This window comes from Protomyctophum parallelum (genome assembly GCF_964188405.1).
Source record: "Protomyctophum parallelum genome assembly, chromosome: 1".
In the NCBI taxonomy this organism is placed as follows: Eukaryota; Metazoa; Chordata; class Actinopteri; order Myctophiformes; family Myctophidae; genus Protomyctophum; species Protomyctophum parallelum.
Window position 1 is genome coordinate 71,385,815 of NC_139697.1, and position 18,857 is coordinate 71,404,671.

Consider the following 18,857-nt stretch of genomic DNA (forward strand, 5'->3'; position numbering starts at 1 on the left):
TCAAGTATTTCATTCTTGCCTTAAGCTAATGACGTGAGAGTGTGTGACAGAGAGAGAAAGAGAGAGAGAGAGAAAGAGCAAGAGAAATAGAGCACCGAAGTCCTGACGTCACTGTCAGTAGAGGGCGTCAGTCCCCAGGTTCATGTACTTTTTATTTGCATTGTAATCTACATAGGGGGATTTTAGATCGCCTCATAAAATAACTGTGTTTGAAAAATAAACCGCTCACCCCGGCCTTTTCACTCATATGGATATGAAGCATCAACTGAAGGTGGAAATGTACAAATATACCCAAAGTCAAAGAGTAACAAAATAAGCGTTATAAACGAGTCAAACAACCCAGGGACTACATTTCCGGGTAGGCGGGGTTGCTGCATCTGCCCGTCGTACAACAGAAACTGAATGTTAATTACGTTTTAATTTTATTGATATTTAATGTTTCGTGGTTAGTACGAGTCGAGTCACCACCAGCTGAGCTTAGGTCAACAAGGAATCTCAGGAACGCAATGTGTTGACAGCATGGGCGTGACGTATATTAGCAGCGACATTGCCTTCATATGTAGTTTCAAGGCTTTTGCGGCCACATTAATTCCATTTTCTCCAGAAACTGGCTTTATCAAATATGAATAGACATCATTAACGACGCACAGCCACTCCCCTGACAGAAAGGCCGGGGTGGTCGGTTTATTTTTCAAACACAGTTCTTATATGAAGCGACCTAAAATCGCCCTATGGGGATTACATTGCAATTAAAAAAATACATGAACCCGTGTATAGAGCACCGAAGTCCTGACGTAACTCGCTCATCCCGACGATTCCCCTGGTTCACGGAAGTAGTTTCTCTATGGAGAATAACATGGGGTGATCTTAATATCGTCTACTATAAGCGTTGTGGTCCAAAAATAAACAAGCTGTCTCGGCGTTATTGTCAGGGAGGTGTCTCTGTATCGTTTGCAACAGTCAGTCACTCATATATGATACAGTCTGCTTCTAGCGAAAATCTAACTAATTCAGCAGCAGTAACATTAGCGTTTTCTCTCAGTCAGTTGATTCTTCATATCCATGTGAGTGAAGCGGCCGGGATGACATGTTTATTTTTCAAACACAGTTCTTATATGAATCAATCTAAAACTCCTCCTATGGTGATTTCAATGCAACTAAACAAATACATGAACCTGGGGACTGACGCCCTCTACTGAAAGTGACGTCAGACTTCGGTGCTCTATAGGCACCCTCTACTGAAAGTGACGTCAGACTTCGGTGCTCTAATAGAGAGTTTATGCAAGCACACATTTAGCATGCATCTCAGCATGCGTTGTACTATGTATGGAATTGCAAGACTGTACGTGTACCGTAGCTCTGTTTGTGTGTCTGTTACACTGAGGTGTTACATAACGCAGCCAAAAAACGGGCGTGTGCATATGGTAGTGGGCTACCTGCGGAGCTCCTCACGTGTAGAGGGGAAGTGAGGATGGCCTAGATTCCATTGAAACCATTATCTAGGGCATGTGTGTCCCTTATGCCATCAACTTTGGTTCTGCCTCATAGGCGTGCATGCACGGGGGAACGTGCACGGGCACAGTCACAGTACACACGCATAGATGTGCATTCACACACAAACACACAACATACCGCATACTGTATGATCGCATGCATGGCAATGCTGTACATGCAAACACACACGTTAAAAGCATGCGCTTGCAGTGCACACTAGGCGTGCACATAGACATACGCACGCAGATATGCACGGATAGACGCATTGAAAATCATGCATGCATAAATATGTGCGTGTACACGCGCGCACACATGCTAGGTAGGTCATTGATGTGATTAGTATGCATGATTGGAGACAGGAGATGATCGAAGGGGATACGAAGCCAACGCCGCTGTGAATGATTCATTAAAAAGACGTACATGACAAGGAAGGGTCTACGCTGCCACTATAATCCTCTCATTACTGGCCGAGACAAAGCTTTATGTGATGTAGTTGAATATGTGCCGTTGTTATGTCATGCAAGTTCCCAAGGTCTTGTACTGTACTTGTGGATTTGGTGCTATATAGCTACAGTATTGTATGAATATATTGCGGTCAGTGTACATTTGTGTACTGATGCAATGGACTGGATCTCAGCTCTGGTCTTGGGGACTAGACTAGACTTTTTATGGTGTGGTATGGCTGTCTAGAAAAGGGTCTGTGTGTGTGTGTGTGTGTGTGTGTGTGTGTGTGTGTGTGTGTGTGTGTGTGTGTGTGTGTGTGTGTGTGTGTGTGTGTGTGTGTGTGTGTGTGTGTGTGTGTGTGTGTGTGTGTGCGTGCGCGTGCGTGCGTGCGTGCATGTGTGGGCCAATCTCCCAAACTGCTGGACCGATCAGTGCCACATTTCTTGTGCACGCTGCCAGTGGGCAAAGAAAGTAGGCTACCTCAATGCACCTCCATTTTCCCCATAATGTTTAGCATTTTCTGAATCAACTGTAAATCTCATAATGTCAATGGCGGTCGGATCGTGCTGCACGCCCAACGATTTTGTAATATGACCGAAGTCCACGGAAACCACTCCATTATTATTCATTGTTTTTTAAGATTTATTTAGGGGGTTAAAGTTATTGGTAGGACAGACTGTCAGGAAATAGGGAAAGAGAGTAGAGCATAGAGTAATAAAAGGACTGAACCGGAACGTTAGCCCCGCCCCCCGCTATTCATTTCAGTGGAAGTTGCGTTTCAGTGGCATTTTGAAGCACCCGGAAGAACCGTCTACTTCCACATTTGCCAAACAAATTGTGGTTGCGGAAGTGCAACCGGCGATCAATGTTAAAGCCCAGCTGCACAGGGTTTCCTCGTCACAAATCCACGGGTCCGCCTGCAGTTCACGCTCCAACCACCAGTGCGTCAATGCTGGAAATCTACTAATCAAATGATTCCCGAGCGCGGCACGGCTGCAGCTCACCACTCCTTGGCTGCGGCTCACTGCTCCAATAAGAGATGGGTCAAATGCGGAGAACAAATTTCACTGCAGTGACAAATCGTATGACTTTGAGCCTCCCTGGGGGCTTGGAGATAGGGAGTGACATGCAGCAAAGGTCATCGGGATCGGGATTTAAACTCGCGACACGCCGTCAGGCTGGCTTTGCAGCCCAGGGTGCCCGGACCACCACGCCGGGCGGCCAGGGGCACCAGTCATTCTACTGCATGTGATTAAAGAAAAGCCTGCATATCAGACTTTTCAACCATTGGATGTGACGTTTCAATCCTAGTTGTATGTGTATCAAGACAGCAAGGGCTTGTTCATATGGCAACCATTTCTACTGGTTTTCATTCTAGACATGTTATCATGGACTAATTCAGAACTTAGGAGCCCATAGCCACAGTATAGCAGAGCTGAGAAACAAAGAAACACACACGGCAGTAACCTTTGTAATTATACTCAAGCTGCCGGGAGGAAATATTCTGGAACCTAAAAAGAAAAAAGGGTGGCAGCTGATCTCTCGAGTGCCAATTAGCCTTGTGATCTTCTCAGATCTGAAACGCTATCCAATGCTAACGCGCGGGGTGAATACCAACCGCGGTTATGCAAACCCAGGGGGAAAAGAGTGCTGCACATGAAATTGCAAGTTTAAGTAAGGTCAAAAACAAATGCTGCTCACTGCAGCAATGCTCTCTGCACTTGTGAGAGGTATTTGTCTCTGCCACTTATGATATTGCTGAAGCATGCTGTATAAAACTTGGTGGCAATGTCTCTGGCAATTACGGTCTTTGACATTATAAACAAAAACATTTAAAAGAATGATGAGCTACAGAAGGAAAACAAAAAAGGGATCAAAAAAACTAATAGCAAGCTTTGAAATATCTGTCAGATATTTTTGAATGCTGATCCGAACAACTAGAATAAATTGTACAATGTTTTCACGTGTACTATACGAAGACTACCGATGCTGCTCCAATATGGATCTTTGAAATCATACAGACGATGACGTTAGTCTTACCCAAATAGAAAGCGGGACATCGGTGCAGGACGTCTATTTTTATACGTTAAAATGATTTGATTGGTATCGAGAAACGGGTCCGAACGTACAGATTGACCTGTGAAAATGTATTTATTTGAGATATTATAGAACCAATCCCCGACTGTTGGGTATTATTATATGAAAGTGACAAACCCAATAATTACAATTGCTATTAAAATGCCATTCATACCAGGACATGCCAGTATGGGCTGCTCCTTAATGGAATCTATGAGCCTACAGTAATTGCATTTGTGTGCACCTTTGGTTCCACGGTGATTTGACGTGCTCTCCCAAGTCGCTGAGCTGACAGCTGGCAGTCTGGCATGCATGCGTACAGCGTACAGTTATTTACGCTGATCTGATCCTACAGGTCAGCCTAATCATTGCGCCACACTTCATGCTTTTCTCTTCTGATCAGCACTGAGTCTTCTCGGATCCACTCGGGTATTACACATAATTATATACGTAAACAGACCCTGGACCGGGAAGGTGAAAGAATTTGAATTTGCTCGTACTCATTTATATTTAAAATATAATTATAGTCAGTCAGCTCCAAATCTAGTCACAGTTTAGCCCCATGCGACGCGAGCACCTTTGACTTCCGTTATGAAGTTGACAAATATGTTCTTCACACTTTCAGAGCATATCTGTGGAGATATAATTAACAATAGATGCCAAAGCCAATTTAAATTGTATTTATATGATAAAAGTCCCATCTTGATTATACTTCCTGACAAACGGACAGTGTGCGATTACATAAGCAAGCCCCTGCATAATCAAGAATCATGTTCCCATAACTCAACTCAATGTTCCTCCACACAAAGCTGATTAGCATTATGGAGACATTGCAGGGCTGCTCTGTGTTCTGAATTTAATTCAAGATGACGGCCGGACGGTGCATTAGAAACTTTAACTTTAAACTTAAACACTACACTAAAAAACATCTGAAAACATTTTGAGGCTAGATATAGTGGCAATGCTGTAACATAAAGGTTTCAACTTCATTACCCTTGAAAATACCACTTTTCTGCTTGGGCACGCTTCTTCATTTAGCCTCAAAAATGGGATTTATTTTGTAGTGTTCAACCTCCCTCTTGCAAGAGCCAACTGGCACCCGTGATAAACTTCCACCTTCTGAAATATGAGATTGTTCATGCTATGCACATACAGTACACGACCTACTTTGTGCACGGCCAACATATATATCCACATGGTCCAAATCTGACACAGAAATCCCATTAAGATGATCAAATGCAGCACAAGCAACACGGTATGAATTACATTATACCCCTGTGGAGCACCGACCCCAACATGAAATCTAGCAATGTGGATGGATAAGGCAATTTAAAAACACAGCGGTTGGTAAAGTTGTCTACTTTTGTGTCCCAAATAAAAATAGAGAAAAAAACAACATCAGATAATATTGTGGTCCCTCATGCACAGTTGCACACACTGTATCTCTCACAGTAAAATGAATGCTGAGGATTGTGTTGTGTGCATCAGCCCCTTTACTTTGTGCTCTCTTTCTCTTACCCTGAGCTGTCAGAGCATGATCAAAACATTACTCTCTGCTCTTCTTAAAAGCAGTCAGCTGGGTATTTGTTGTCTCTGCTCTGGATGTGGTTTCGTGCGTCTGCTAATTAAGGAATAGCATCATGTGTGTTAAGAGAGTGTGTGTGTGTGTGTGTGTGTGTGTGTGTGTGTGTGTGTGTGTGTGTGTGTGTGTGTGTGTGTGTGTGTGTGTGTGTGTGTGTGTGTGCGCGCGTGTGCGTGCATATATGCTACAGTATTCATGTTTCGCATGCATGTGCACATATTCAACTCCACGTGGGTGCCCATGTGTTTACGATTGCAAGATGACATCAAGGTTGGCACAGCCGTTAGCAAAAAGTGTGTGTGTGTGTGTGTGTGTGTGTGTGTGTGTGTGTGCGCATGCGTGCGTGCGCTCGCTTGCGCGTGCGCACAGTTGCTGTGTGCATGTGAGTGTGCTTGCCTGCAGCCAACAGAAACACGGCTCTCTCAGCGGCATCGACACAGTCACACTATTCTTCCCATCATTGACAATGTCAATGCATGTCTTTCTGTCATACACGTCCAGAGTGAAGCTGCCATATCAGAGGTAATATGGTTCAATGTTTGCCGTTGGCAGAAGGAGAGAGAGAGAGAGAGAGAGAGAGAGAGAGAGGCTTTCGATATTGATGAAATGAATTAATCACTAGCCTACAGGGTGAAACCTGATAGATGGACAGCAAGGACAGCCTTGCTGAGGTATGATTATCAGTGACTGATTGACGGTTTTGTGCGCACATACACACACACACACACACACACACACACACACACACACACACACACATGCATGACCGTGCACACGCATGCACACACACCTTTTCATCAAAGAGCTGTACGAAATACACAATAACAGTGCCATCAATAAATCTAGATTATACAGAGAGTGCAGTCCTCGCTGTGCCGCACCTTACTCAAACAATCGGTGGTGTTGATGAACGTTTGAGTTTCTTTTGTGTGGAATAACACATTAGATGCTGATGGTACGTGCTGTAACTTTAAGCAGCTGTGGTCGATCATAAAGTAGTAGCATTGAGGTGAAATTTGCAATGTCATTTTAGAGGCCACGATGCAGTATTTCAGATAATACCTAAAGATGCAAGAGAAACATAGTGTCCATTCGTTCAGAATCCAGACCATTTTTGTTCTGCTTACCTATAGCAGCAGTGGTAGTACACCCAAACACACACACACACACGCACACGTTTGTGTTACTATACTTGAGGACATGAAAATGTTTAACCCATTTTGGTGTTAGCATTATGTTATGCTTTAGCTATTGAAAAATAGCAGATCTACAAGCTCATAGCGTGCCACCGAGTGTCGCGCTACGAGCTTGTAGGTCTGCTATTTTTGAAAAATCGAAGAACGACTGACATAGAAACATAGCTTTTTCAGAAAACTGTCAGGATGTATAAGACATTTTTAGAATCTGATCTCAGGTGAAAATGTTTAACCCTAAATCCTGAGCTGTGCTTGTTTGATCACCAGTGTCACACACTGAACAAACTGTAGCCTTGCATCACAATGCATCATGTTGTGAGCTTGTACTATTTTCAGTGTGTGACACTAGCATGCAACTAAGACATAAATCAGGAATGATTCTAACCCCAACACATACTGAAAACGGAACCTCTAAATGCCCAATCCTAGCCATAACTCCAACCTGAAACCCATTTTTTTTAACCATAAGAACATTTCCTTGTGAGGAGGACGAGTAAACCTGTTCTCACAATGTCCATTTCTCAAATTCTACTATACTTCTACTATACACGCGCGCTCAGCCCTTTTAACCTTGCCATTCATCATTGGAAAACACTAATTTAGTTCACTCCACAATCTGCCTTCCTGTGCCATCCCTCTCAATCTTGACATTTTTTCATCTTTCGACCACCCTGTGAGGTTGTGTGTGTGCGCGCGCGCGCGCGTGTGTGTGTGTTGGCGCATTGTGAGTGTATGCCGGTGCACGCTTGTGAGTCTGCACACACAGGCAAAAACCTTGTTAAACGATATGTATGGTATAAATCAAGTGTCAGTGCTTGTGCACACAGAGCTAAATCAAGTGGAAGGGGCTCAGAAGAATTGAGTTACACCACTATTAATCCAGTTAGAAACTTTCTACATCAGTGACTTTATTCATTAACAGCCTTCAAACTGACTCCCTCAAGTCTATTAGCCCAACATGTCAAATGGAGTCATTTAAAGCCAGCTCCAGATGTCCTAATTGATCAACTTGCTTCAGCTCTAAATTTTTCCTAAAGAGGCTCACCATGGAAAGGACACATGTTTGGTTCTCAACCACACACACACACACACACACACACACACACACACACACACACACACACACACACACACACACACACACACACACACACACACACACACACACACACACACACACACACACACACACACACACACACACACACACACACACACACACACACACACACACACACACACACACACAGCTGCCACCCCCCCTCGAGTAACCAACTTTATGGCTTTAAGTGAAATTCTCACACTGTATCATCCCAAATATTTGCATCAGCACCCCTCTCTCTCCCTCTCTCTCTCTCTCTCTCTCTCTCTCTCTCTCTCTCTCTCTCTCTGGTAAATATAAGTTGGAGGAGTTGTTTCCATGACAACTGAGCTTGCCATCGTTGCACAGCAGAATAAATATGAGCCTGGCCAGCAGAAACCATTTGAGAAGACTTGCTCTGAGGTTCGCTCGTCCACCCGCTTTGAATGTTATCAGCCTATAATCAATATGTCCGTGATCAGAAGCTTGGAATAGAGTGTGAGATAATCAGACATACTAGGAAACGTGGAAGTGAAACTACTGACACGTTAGGGAGCGCTTGCTTTTTGTGACCATGACCATGACCATGACCATGACCATGACGGAGGTGCGGCGTCTTTGGTGGCCTTGAGCCACGCGAGCGGGTCGCCGCGCCGAGCGTTGCGACGGCCACCAGAGCCGACTTAGTCCCCCCCTACTGTCCATGCCCCCGACATGTCTGCACCACCCTGCGCACACTCCAAGTGAACACAGCCCAGCGCTGAAAACAATGGCAGTATGGCCAATATGGCCATATTGGCCAGTATGGCCAATATGGCCCTATTGGCCATATTTCAACGTCTTGATAACGGTTGATAACGTGCATTTAATGCAGTGATAACCTATGAATCCGTTGGCCCGTCTCGTCTTCATCCTCCCCCAGTTCACAACCACCTGCTTTAGCGGCTAATAAATTACCTGATAGATTGACGTCCCCGTCCCTCCATCCATCTCTTCCTTCCTGCACTCCCCCCTCATGACAGCACCCCTGTCTCTCTCCAAACGAGCTTACATACCCCACTCCACCCACACCGTCTCTCTCTCTTCATCACAACGGTCCTCCCCGCCAACGCTGGCAACAGCGCCTTCCAATACTGCTTGTTCATCATCTCTCCCACCATCTTGGCTCCCACCGCGCCACTGCGCGCCCCCGCGGTGCTCCTCCTTGATGTGGCTCCTACGGCTCCGGTTCCACCGGCTCCCGCTGTGAGCTCTCCTTGTCGCAAAAGAGTGGCCCATGGGGGTGGCGGTGGGGGGGGGGGGGCTAGTCTGGGAACCTTGGCTCCCCCACTCTAAACTAATCTTGTGTGCATTCTCCTTCACCTTCCATCACATGGGACGCACAACGAGGCCTGCCTGCCTGCGCTAATGCAGTCATTTATTCATGCAGCGCGAGGCTCGTGTTTAACATGGGGACGTTTCCAAAGATGACAACCACAATGTGGCACTTGTGCAGTCGCTCTACTGTACTGTCTGCTTAAAGGAAAGAGCGAGGTGGATGACGTGTGTGCTTTTTTCTTAGTTTTGTTTTTGTTTTGTTGGGTTTTATTTTATTTTATGGTAAAAAAAAAATGGTTTAGGGTAAAACCACATTGAGATTTTCATTTCTTTTTTAAGTGGGCCCTGACCAAGAAGGCATAGTTTTTAAACCCATTTTTCTCCCCAATGTAGTCGTTATGCCAAGTACCCAGATACTAAACATGCATGATATAAGACAACATTATATGATTGCGTGCGCATTTTATGACAGGGTTGGAAAAGAAAGAGTGAATTGAATGCTAACACCTGTCAAAATGGTAACGGAGCCCATTAGCTGTTTTGCAAAGCTCCAAATAGACTTTTAATGACACCAGTAAATAACAATCTTGACCTACTTAGTTGTAAATGTGTAAACCTCATGCCCTGCTTGATTATGAGCAGCATAAATACACAACCAACACACACTGTGTTCCTGTCACACTGTTATCCAACAAATCCATCAGGTACCTTTCTCAATTATGGCTAATGACGAATAATTTATTTGGCTCCAACTAATGAGAGCATTATCAATCCATTATGTCTGAGTGTGCTCAGCTCTGCCAACATGCATGTGAAGAAGAGAGTGCGAGGGAGGATGGAACGCACATGATTCATCTCTAGCTCAGTAGCTCTTCATCAGAACGGAGGAAGAACAAAACCATTTCATGAATTCGATGGCAAACTGTCACATTTCTAGGACTGACATAATCGTTCACCGCCCATGCTGCTTTCGTGGTCTGCATGTGCATTTTCATCTTACCATCTTTCTTTTGTAAGACGGGGGGTTAAAAGAGGCTTCTTTGTCTGGACCAAGAAAAAACTTTTCTTCCTATAATAATAAGTTGTCGTCATAAGAACAACACTCTCAGCCACAGAGTGGCTCTGCGGAAAGATTAATTTAAAAAAACTGTTGTTTTCAGCGGGCAGAAATGATTCCATACAAAGGTTTTAGGAAATGCTTAGGAACACAGCCCACAGCATGTGATTAATGAGAATATAAGAACTTTTAACAGATGGTACTGTATATAAATGGACCACATCCCACAACGGTGGGTCCAATAATGAAGGTGTCAGTTGTCCCAGGGTGCTGCTCTGTGCGTCTCTGCTCAAATAGCAACCACAACTCCCCCTTGAGTAACTTGTGGTCGCCATTGATTGACTCCCGGCATATAGATCACATAATAGTGTAGGTCAATACTTGCAGAAGTCTGTCAATGTGTCAGTATGTGTGTGTCTGCCGTATGCATGCCACGTGCGTGCATGGACGCGTCCTCCGCATAATTTATAATTGATGCTCGAGCCAGCTGTTCCTTAGTTCCAGCCGTTTGTGTTCTGTGCGCCCAGGCAGAGGGGTTTGTGGGTTGTTTGCCGCAGGACGGATGTTGTTGTTTGGTGTGTAAACATCTGCAGCGGTCCGTGTGGATGAGCAATGCACCGTTAGATACGCTCTGACCTGCTTCCTCTCTCTTCCCATACAGCCTCTCACCTCCGCCATCGCTAATGAGCAGGCCTGACTTAAACAAAACATTTTTTTTTAAAGGTTAAATCACTATATTCTGATTCTGTAATAACTGTCATAGTGTTTGTTCCGGGCTTTGTTATAGGTCTCCCTACAGTATATATATATAGGCCCATCTATCCATGCTCTTTAATAAACTGAAGATATTTTTTCAGGGGGGTTGCAAGAAAATGCAAGTTCTGTTTACTAAAGAGCTAGAGAGACAGGAAGACTCCCGTTACTGAACAAACACTATATCAATGAGCATTATCAGAATACTAAGTATTATGATAATCCTCATTGATATAGTGTTTAAAAAACAAAATACAGGCTATTGTGAGTCCACATAAAAGCTAGTATGCCTCATCCATTTCACCCGTTCAGTCCCAAATGGGGAGCCACACTTGGCGGATGGCAAATCCCGCCCCTGTATGAGGTATGAGCAAAATCACCAACATTTGAATACGGTCACTTGGGGGAGGGTGGCTGCCGACGTTTTAGTACGTTTTAGAAAATTCAGAAAGGTGTCATTTGCACTTTCGCCTTGTGCCATACTTGGTCTCCAGTCAGCTGTGTTGATAATATGGCATTAAGTATAGCCTACAGGGCCTTCAATTTTGACCTTTTAGATGAAAAAATGAAGAGACAGCATAAAGAGTAAGTTGCATCCATTAAAACAGACATGGATTGCCCAAGAGGGTACAACGCTCAACTCTACCTCTACTGTTTTTGCTCAACGCTAAATATCTTTGCCAAAACATAGCCCATCTACTGTACTGTACATGCTCACAATGTGTTGCAACTTACACGATGCATTGTGAGCTTGTGGATTTGCCATGTCTACTGAATGTTGAAGTCAAGAGCTTGAAATGCCACATTACATAGCAGTAATAACTGGATTCATTCATTTACATTTTAGGCATTCAGCAGACGCTCTTTATCCAGAGTGATTTAAAGTAATCCAAAATAAACACAGATGATGCAGACAGTGTATTGCCTCAATAATCTAGGATTAGGAGCATAGGTAAACCAAGAAACCTAGCATCAGATGCCAGGTCAACAAATTAACCTGGCATCTGTCCATCTGAACTACATTTAAACCTTTGCATGAGACTGTATGGTTGTCAAGGCTAGGTCAAGTGCTACGGGCTAAGGCAGGGATGTCAAACTCAAATACACAGTGGGCCAAAATAAAGAAATTGGTAGAAGTCAAGGGCCGGAATGTGTTTCAACACACGGGCACCGCTGTCAGGAGGACGTCCCAGGCAAATAGCAAAAAAGTTAATGCATTTAAAACTGAAAATGCATTATTATTAAGGTTAGTTTCCTGTTCTATGATCCTCACAAAGCAGGACTTGTAGTATTATGGTGGTCCGTGCAATATACCAGAGGGCCTAATTAATTCATTCATTCACAAGCCTGATTTTGACATATATTATGGGCTAAGGTATAGAGTCTGAAAATCACGAAGCCGGATTGGTAGTGAATCTGCAGCTCAGAAACTGCAATGGGGAGTTTGTTCCACAGTTTGGGAGCCAGACGGGAGAAGAGTCTGGGACGTGTGGAGTGTTATAACGGATGTGGGAGTGAGTGGGAGAGGTTGTATAGGGTTGGATCAGACTTAGAATATACATTGGGGGTGCCATACCGTTGGTTGCTTTGTAGGCTAACGCCAACATCAGTGTTTTGTCCTCTGTGTGGACTGGGAGCCAATTCAGGGGGCGGAGAAGGGGGGAGACATGTGAACATGTTGGCTGGTTGAAGACCAAGTGTGCTGCGGCATTCTGGATCATTTGGAGGAGCTCAAGTGTACATGCTGGGAGGCCAGTACAGCGCGAGATTTTATCATATGACTGTGGTCTGGATTAGGAGTGGGGCTGACTGAGTGAGGAAGTGTATGGGTCTGATCTTTCAATTGTTAGTGTAAAGCTACAGGATCGAGTTCACTGTCTGAGCATTTTCTAGTTACTCCTTTCTCTTACACTAATTATGCTAATAACGTCTTTAGAATCAAAACCACAGGGTGCCTTGGACGTGTATAGGCATCTTTAGGTCTTTTTTATTGATTGGTTGGCCTCTCCTTCTTCAGCGCACTCCTTGTGTTTCGCAAATGTGCACTGCCGTTCACTTCCTTGTTTACGGCCCGATTAGAATGGCTAACTCTAAATCTAGGGTGCTCTCCATGGTTTTGGCCAAAAGGGCAATGTTCTGTCTTCATTTCTGACTTCAGGAAGCATCTCGTTTGGAATATAAACAATTCTATAGAGTCTTTATTTGTGACAGCGTGAGGTAAGAATGGAAGATTATGCCTCCCGGTTTTGAGGGGTAGGGGGGGCTTTTCAGAGTTAAATCTGCCTAATCTGCTGGCACTCTAGCGCCATTATTTTGAAGAATTTCCCCAGCAAAAGAAGTGTTAATATAACTCAGAGTCTCCATTTGAAACACATGCTGTTTGAATTTATTGACTATTTTTCTTTCTTTTTTTAAAAACAAATCTGTATGGTAGTCTGTCTGAGTGTGTCTATGGGCGTTGCGGAAAAAAGTGCTCAGCTACTACCCTATGTGTGTAAAAGAACACCCCGGTGTCAGGTACAGACACCTTCTGGTTGACAAGTAACCAGTAGAAAGCCCAATATCTAAATAACGGGTATTCCCTCTTGCATGAGTGGCGGAGGTTTGTTTTCCCATGCCGGGTGTTACAATTTTGCAATTATACCTCTCTCCACCGAGAACATAAAACTTACAGATTGCAGCTTTAAGCATATGGCTAATTGACCTGGTACCAATTCATGTGATTCACACGGTTATCACAATGTGTTACATGACGTGACAGTGAACAGGTTTGCCTCATGGCGGAACACTCCCATTCTGGATATATCTCAGCATGCTCGGCAAGGCTTTTTACCCGTAGGGCACTGTTTTCCTACCTACAGTATAACACAAACAAGACAGCAACGGTACAGACAATATTTCAATATATTGCATCAAACCTCCTGCATTGTACAAACCGGCAATAAAGAGTGAGTGTGTGTGTGTCTGTGTGTGTCTGTGTGTGTGAGTGTTATATATATATATACACTCTGTACAGTCCTACTGTATGTGTTTCAAAGGGCAGAGAATGGCACCCACAATGGCAAATTACAAACCGATGATTTCTTCTGAGGATAAAGCCACGTTGAAAATCATTATTGTGTTATTGTAACACTGTGCACTTTCCAAGACCCGAGGTTCAATTCCTTCACTATTATTCTCTCTCTCTCTCTCGTCTACTACAGGAGTATAGAAAAGAATACCAGCACTCACGTATTATCCTGGAAGGATTAAGTCAAAGCTTTATTTTGTTTCCCCCCAGCAGCAAACAACAGTAAGGACGTTTCGGCCTGAGAGCCTTCTAGAAGGCTCTCGGGCCGAAATGTCCTTACTGTTGTTAACCGCTGGGGGAAAACAAAATAAAGCTTTAATCCTTCCAGGATACTACGTGACGTGAGTGCTGGTATTCTTTTCTATAGACTGTATCTTCCAGAACTGTGACATTATGACGTGGAAATACTCAACCGAGTGCTTGCTTTTGCTTTCTTCTTCTCCTACAGGAGTAACCACGGTGCTGACTATGACCACCCTCAGTATCAGCGCCAGGAACTCCCTGCCCAAAGTGGCTTACGCCACAGCCATGGATTGGTTCATCGCCGTCTGCTATGCCTTCGTCTTCTCAGCACTTATCGAGTTCGCCACAGTCAACTACTTCACCAAGAGGGGATATGCTTGGGATGGGAAAAGTGTAGTGCCAGAGAAGGTATTTCAAGCTCTGTTTTATTGTAAATGGTGAATTATGTACAAACAATAGAAGCCACTACAACTACAGTATATTATATACTTTGTTAAGACGAATAAGCCGTTAAGACGAATAGCTTGTAGCTTGTAGCTATTTTCACCCATGAAGACATGATCAAAATAGGGACAATAGGTTGAAAGTGGTTATGTAACTACATCATATCTTTACATATTACATATTATGAAATATTTAGATCACTTGTTCGACTTGCAATAAGTTTAGTTACCAAACGTACAGTATTTATTGTTTTACTTTATTTAAATTATACAAGTAGGAGAATACTAGTGTATGAGAATGAAGCCATATATTTCAAAGAGGTAATTCCCTCTCCGACAAGGACAGTTAGCACTTCTTTCCTTGTTGAGGGAACTAGACCAGGAAACATAGTCATTTTTGACGTACTCATCTCACAGCAAATGAGATTCATGAGACATGATGTGATTATTGTGTTTATTGTTTCTCGCTGCCGGCTTGTCTCTACCCTGCAGTTAGCCACACACAACTTTGTTTCCGGCTAAACAAATAATTAATGGCCAATATTTGATTTGAGCAAATGCTTGGCTTTGTGGATTAGTGAACATTTCACCTTTTTGCCATCCATATGGATAACGTGCAATTACAGTACAAAGCTGCTGAATGCCAACATGTTTAGTGTTTGCTTTGTAAACTCAAAGACGTCAGAAAAACACCAGCATTTTCTTTCACTGTTTTAACCTTGACCATTTCACACACTACTCGTATACAGTACATAATTCTGCACAAGCTTTGATGATGATGGCTAAATGCTGAATCCTTGTTACTTTTCCCACCCCCACCCCCATTAAAAAAACAACAACTAAATATCAGCAAAAGAAAAAGAAGGAATCCCTCCTGAAGAAGAACAATACGACAGCCTACCCAGCAGCCACTGCTACAGCCTTCGCCCCCAACATCGCCAGAGATCCTGGACTGGCCACCATTGCCAAGAGCGCCCCTCCACCCCCTACCGAGCCCAAGGAGGAACCCAAACCCAAGCCTCCAGAGGCCAAGAAGACCTTCAACAGCGTCAGCAAGATCGACAGGATCGCCAGAATAGCCTTCCCCCTGCTCTTTGGAACCTTCAACTTGGTCTACTGGGCAACTTACTTGAATAAAAAGCCCAAATTGCAGGGTGTCATGGGCCAAGTTGCCCATTAATCCCCATTTGATGCCCTCTAACTTCTACTTGTATTATTATTTTTTTCTCTCCTTCTTCCTCAGAAAAAATGTGTTTATTTTCTGATAAAAAAAAAAAGGTGTCCATACTGGTCTGATCTCCCAGTTGCTGCATCGCTTCTACGTTCACATGAATTCAAATATTTTGAAAAATAATTAAAAAAAGAGAGAGAGAGAGAAAGTAAAAACAAAAGTGCGAGAGAAACATGGTGACTTTTGAACGTGTATTGGTGGAAATGGGGAGAATGCTACAAAGAAAAAAATGCTATAAATAAATATATACCCAAGAGAATGCTTTTCTTAAACTGCACATAGCCCAAAATTGTCAAGGGTCTTTTGTTTGTCTGTTTGCTTTCTTATATTTTGTTTTGAGTTGATGTTGAACATTGAACCATTGACATTGTAAAGACAATTGTGTATTTGCATGGGCAGGCCATCGGTTTGTTTTAATATATATTTATTTCAATGACAGGTCAACACTGACAGGTGGCTTAGTTTGGCTTTTTTTTTTTTTCTTCTTTTTTCTTTTTTTGCTATTCCATTTTCTGTAGATGTTACTGTTTTTTGAGGTTAAAGGTTTTATTTTTAAATGCTACTTATAGGGTTTCTGCAATAGCAATAAAACATATCTGTGGAAACATTATTTATTTAAAGATCCAAGAAAATATGAGACAAATCCATCTATCTTTGTGCTTAGCGTAAATTATACTAGCCATTTACTTTGAAAGTATTGTAAATATGATCAAGTTTTAGAGATATCAATATTTTGTTCAAGCTTTGCTTACGTGTGACTAAAGGGTATGTTCATTCAAATTGTTTGCTTTTTTTCCCATGGCCATGATACTTTCCATGAGAAGAGTGATGACTTGTCTACTACACACCCAAGTGACTGTTTCTTGCAAAGTCTGAATTATATTTAGTTGCGTGCCATTGTCCCATGCTGAAAATACCTGATCTACAAGCTCACAATGACCACATACCATGATGTGTTGTGAGCTTGTAGATCGTCGCAACCAAGTATAAATCAGGTGATAGCGTTCCATTGATCATTTGCTTTCACGATCAACGTCTGAAGTAGAATGCAGTATTATTCAAATGCATATTTAACTGTCCACTCGTGAAAAAACATAAACGGGAACGATAACACTAACAACAAAAATGTTAAATTGGGATGGGCGGGTAGTGTGAAAGAATGTAAAACTCATCTTACATGTCGGAATGCATTTTATATTTAAAAATTAAAAATTTGTTCTTTACTTTTTTTTTTGTTCTTTGGCTTTTGTGGAAGACATAACACCAGAGTTACAATGGCCAAGCGTCTTGGGCTTAATAAGTAATAACATTTCCCAAAGAACATATAGCATCACCACATGAGTACGGCAACATCACAGAAGTATACCTATTGCTTGGAATAGAACGGTTCTGTAGATAGTGTGCTTTTCTTGAACCCCACCGTGTACCCCACTCATCCTGATCACCTATTTCCATCTCACCCAGTGTTGAAAATATACCTTTCTCATGGCAGCTGTATTAACACAAAATAGTTGTGTAATACTTTCTTCACATGTGTTACCAATGATACTAACTACTACTAACTTGTCATTATAGGCGGCAAAAAAAACCCATTTTGAATGGCAGATCTCTGAGCTTACAACACGTGGAGATGTGATGTGCTGTGAGCTTGTAGATAAGCTATTTTTCAATTAGGCCTTAAGTGGTTGAGGCTCTGTTCCATGTAGCAGAGGTGTTTCAGTGAGGCTGCACTGTTTGGATCCGAATGCAACACAAGCATAATTATTAGTATCATGTAAGATTAGACAACTATTTACGTGAATATGGCTGTTGGGAAAACTGTCTATTAAGACACAATGCTCAGAAAGTACCAGCTACACTGCCTTTTAGTATCACATGCCTGTTTGGAAACTTTTTGTTGCTGCTTGTTAGTGTGAGACACTGAGATGTGGACAGGCCATGAGAGACACAAAGACAGAGAGGCGAAAGTGGCACAATATTCTTAGCAGGAGCCGTGTTTTTACACAAAGGATTTGTAGTTCTATATGATGGTATTGGAGATTATGTTTTTTATATTTTTGTAGCATGATGTCCAATTTGTCTGCTGATAAAAAAACAACAAAAACAGAAACAAACATGTGACACATAAGTACTTGTTTTTACTTTGCTTACATGTTTTGTCTATTTACATCTATAAACGTATGCATAAATGTAGGCTATACGTTTGCATCTTCTCAAAGGTGGCGTGCAAATTTAGAACGGTCTAGAATTAAGTTAATGTAGCAATATGAATTAGCAAGGGCTTTTCTAAACACCTGACACAATCTGTGGGGCATTCTCCATGCAGCTTTACATTGCAGCTTTACATTGCGCACACACGCACGCGCACACGCACGCGCACACACACACACACACACACACACACACACACACACACACACACACACACACACACACACACACACACGCTTCTTGTCAGAAAATATCTCAGAATTGTCATTGGCGAGCAGAATGGGACATTGGGCATCGAGGGGCCTTTGGCCAGGCATTTTTTAAATACGTTTCACAGGACCCAGCAGACTGCTCTGTGCGTTTGTGAACTGGTGGTGAAGAGGTCATATTATCCCCAGCGGGAGAAGGCCAGAGACTGGCCAGTTGTTACTATTGTTAGAAGTTCCATTACCCTTTCGAACGATACAGAATCTGTCCCCCTCGTGGCAAAGAATCATTCAGGATACACACAAGCAGTCTCAGCAAGTCAACTGTACGATATACAGCCAGAAAGGCAAGGAGTTCTGAAGTTCAGGGTTGAAGAGTTGTATATAAATATATAGATATTTCAATTCTAAACTATTGTATGGATGTTTATTACCATGATGAAAAGAAAATAT

The 18,857-nt window shown here is 42.8% G+C and overlaps 1 protein-coding gene across 1 annotated transcript in view; it reads left to right on the forward strand.

The window, feature by feature from the left end:
• Positions 1–16,963, forward strand: part of gabra1 (gamma-aminobutyric acid type A receptor subunit alpha1) — a 39,878-nt gene extending 22,915 nt beyond the window's left edge. The window contains exons 9-10 of the mRNA XM_083785173.1: positions 14,519–14,721; positions 15,607–16,963. Coding sequence (XP_083641299.1) covers positions 14,519–14,721; positions 15,607–15,936 — 533 coding nt within the window. The 3' untranslated portion in view covers positions 15,937–16,963. The remainder of the gene's footprint in view (positions 1–14,518; positions 14,722–15,606) is intronic.
• Positions 16,964–18,857: the final 1,894 nt, after the last annotated feature.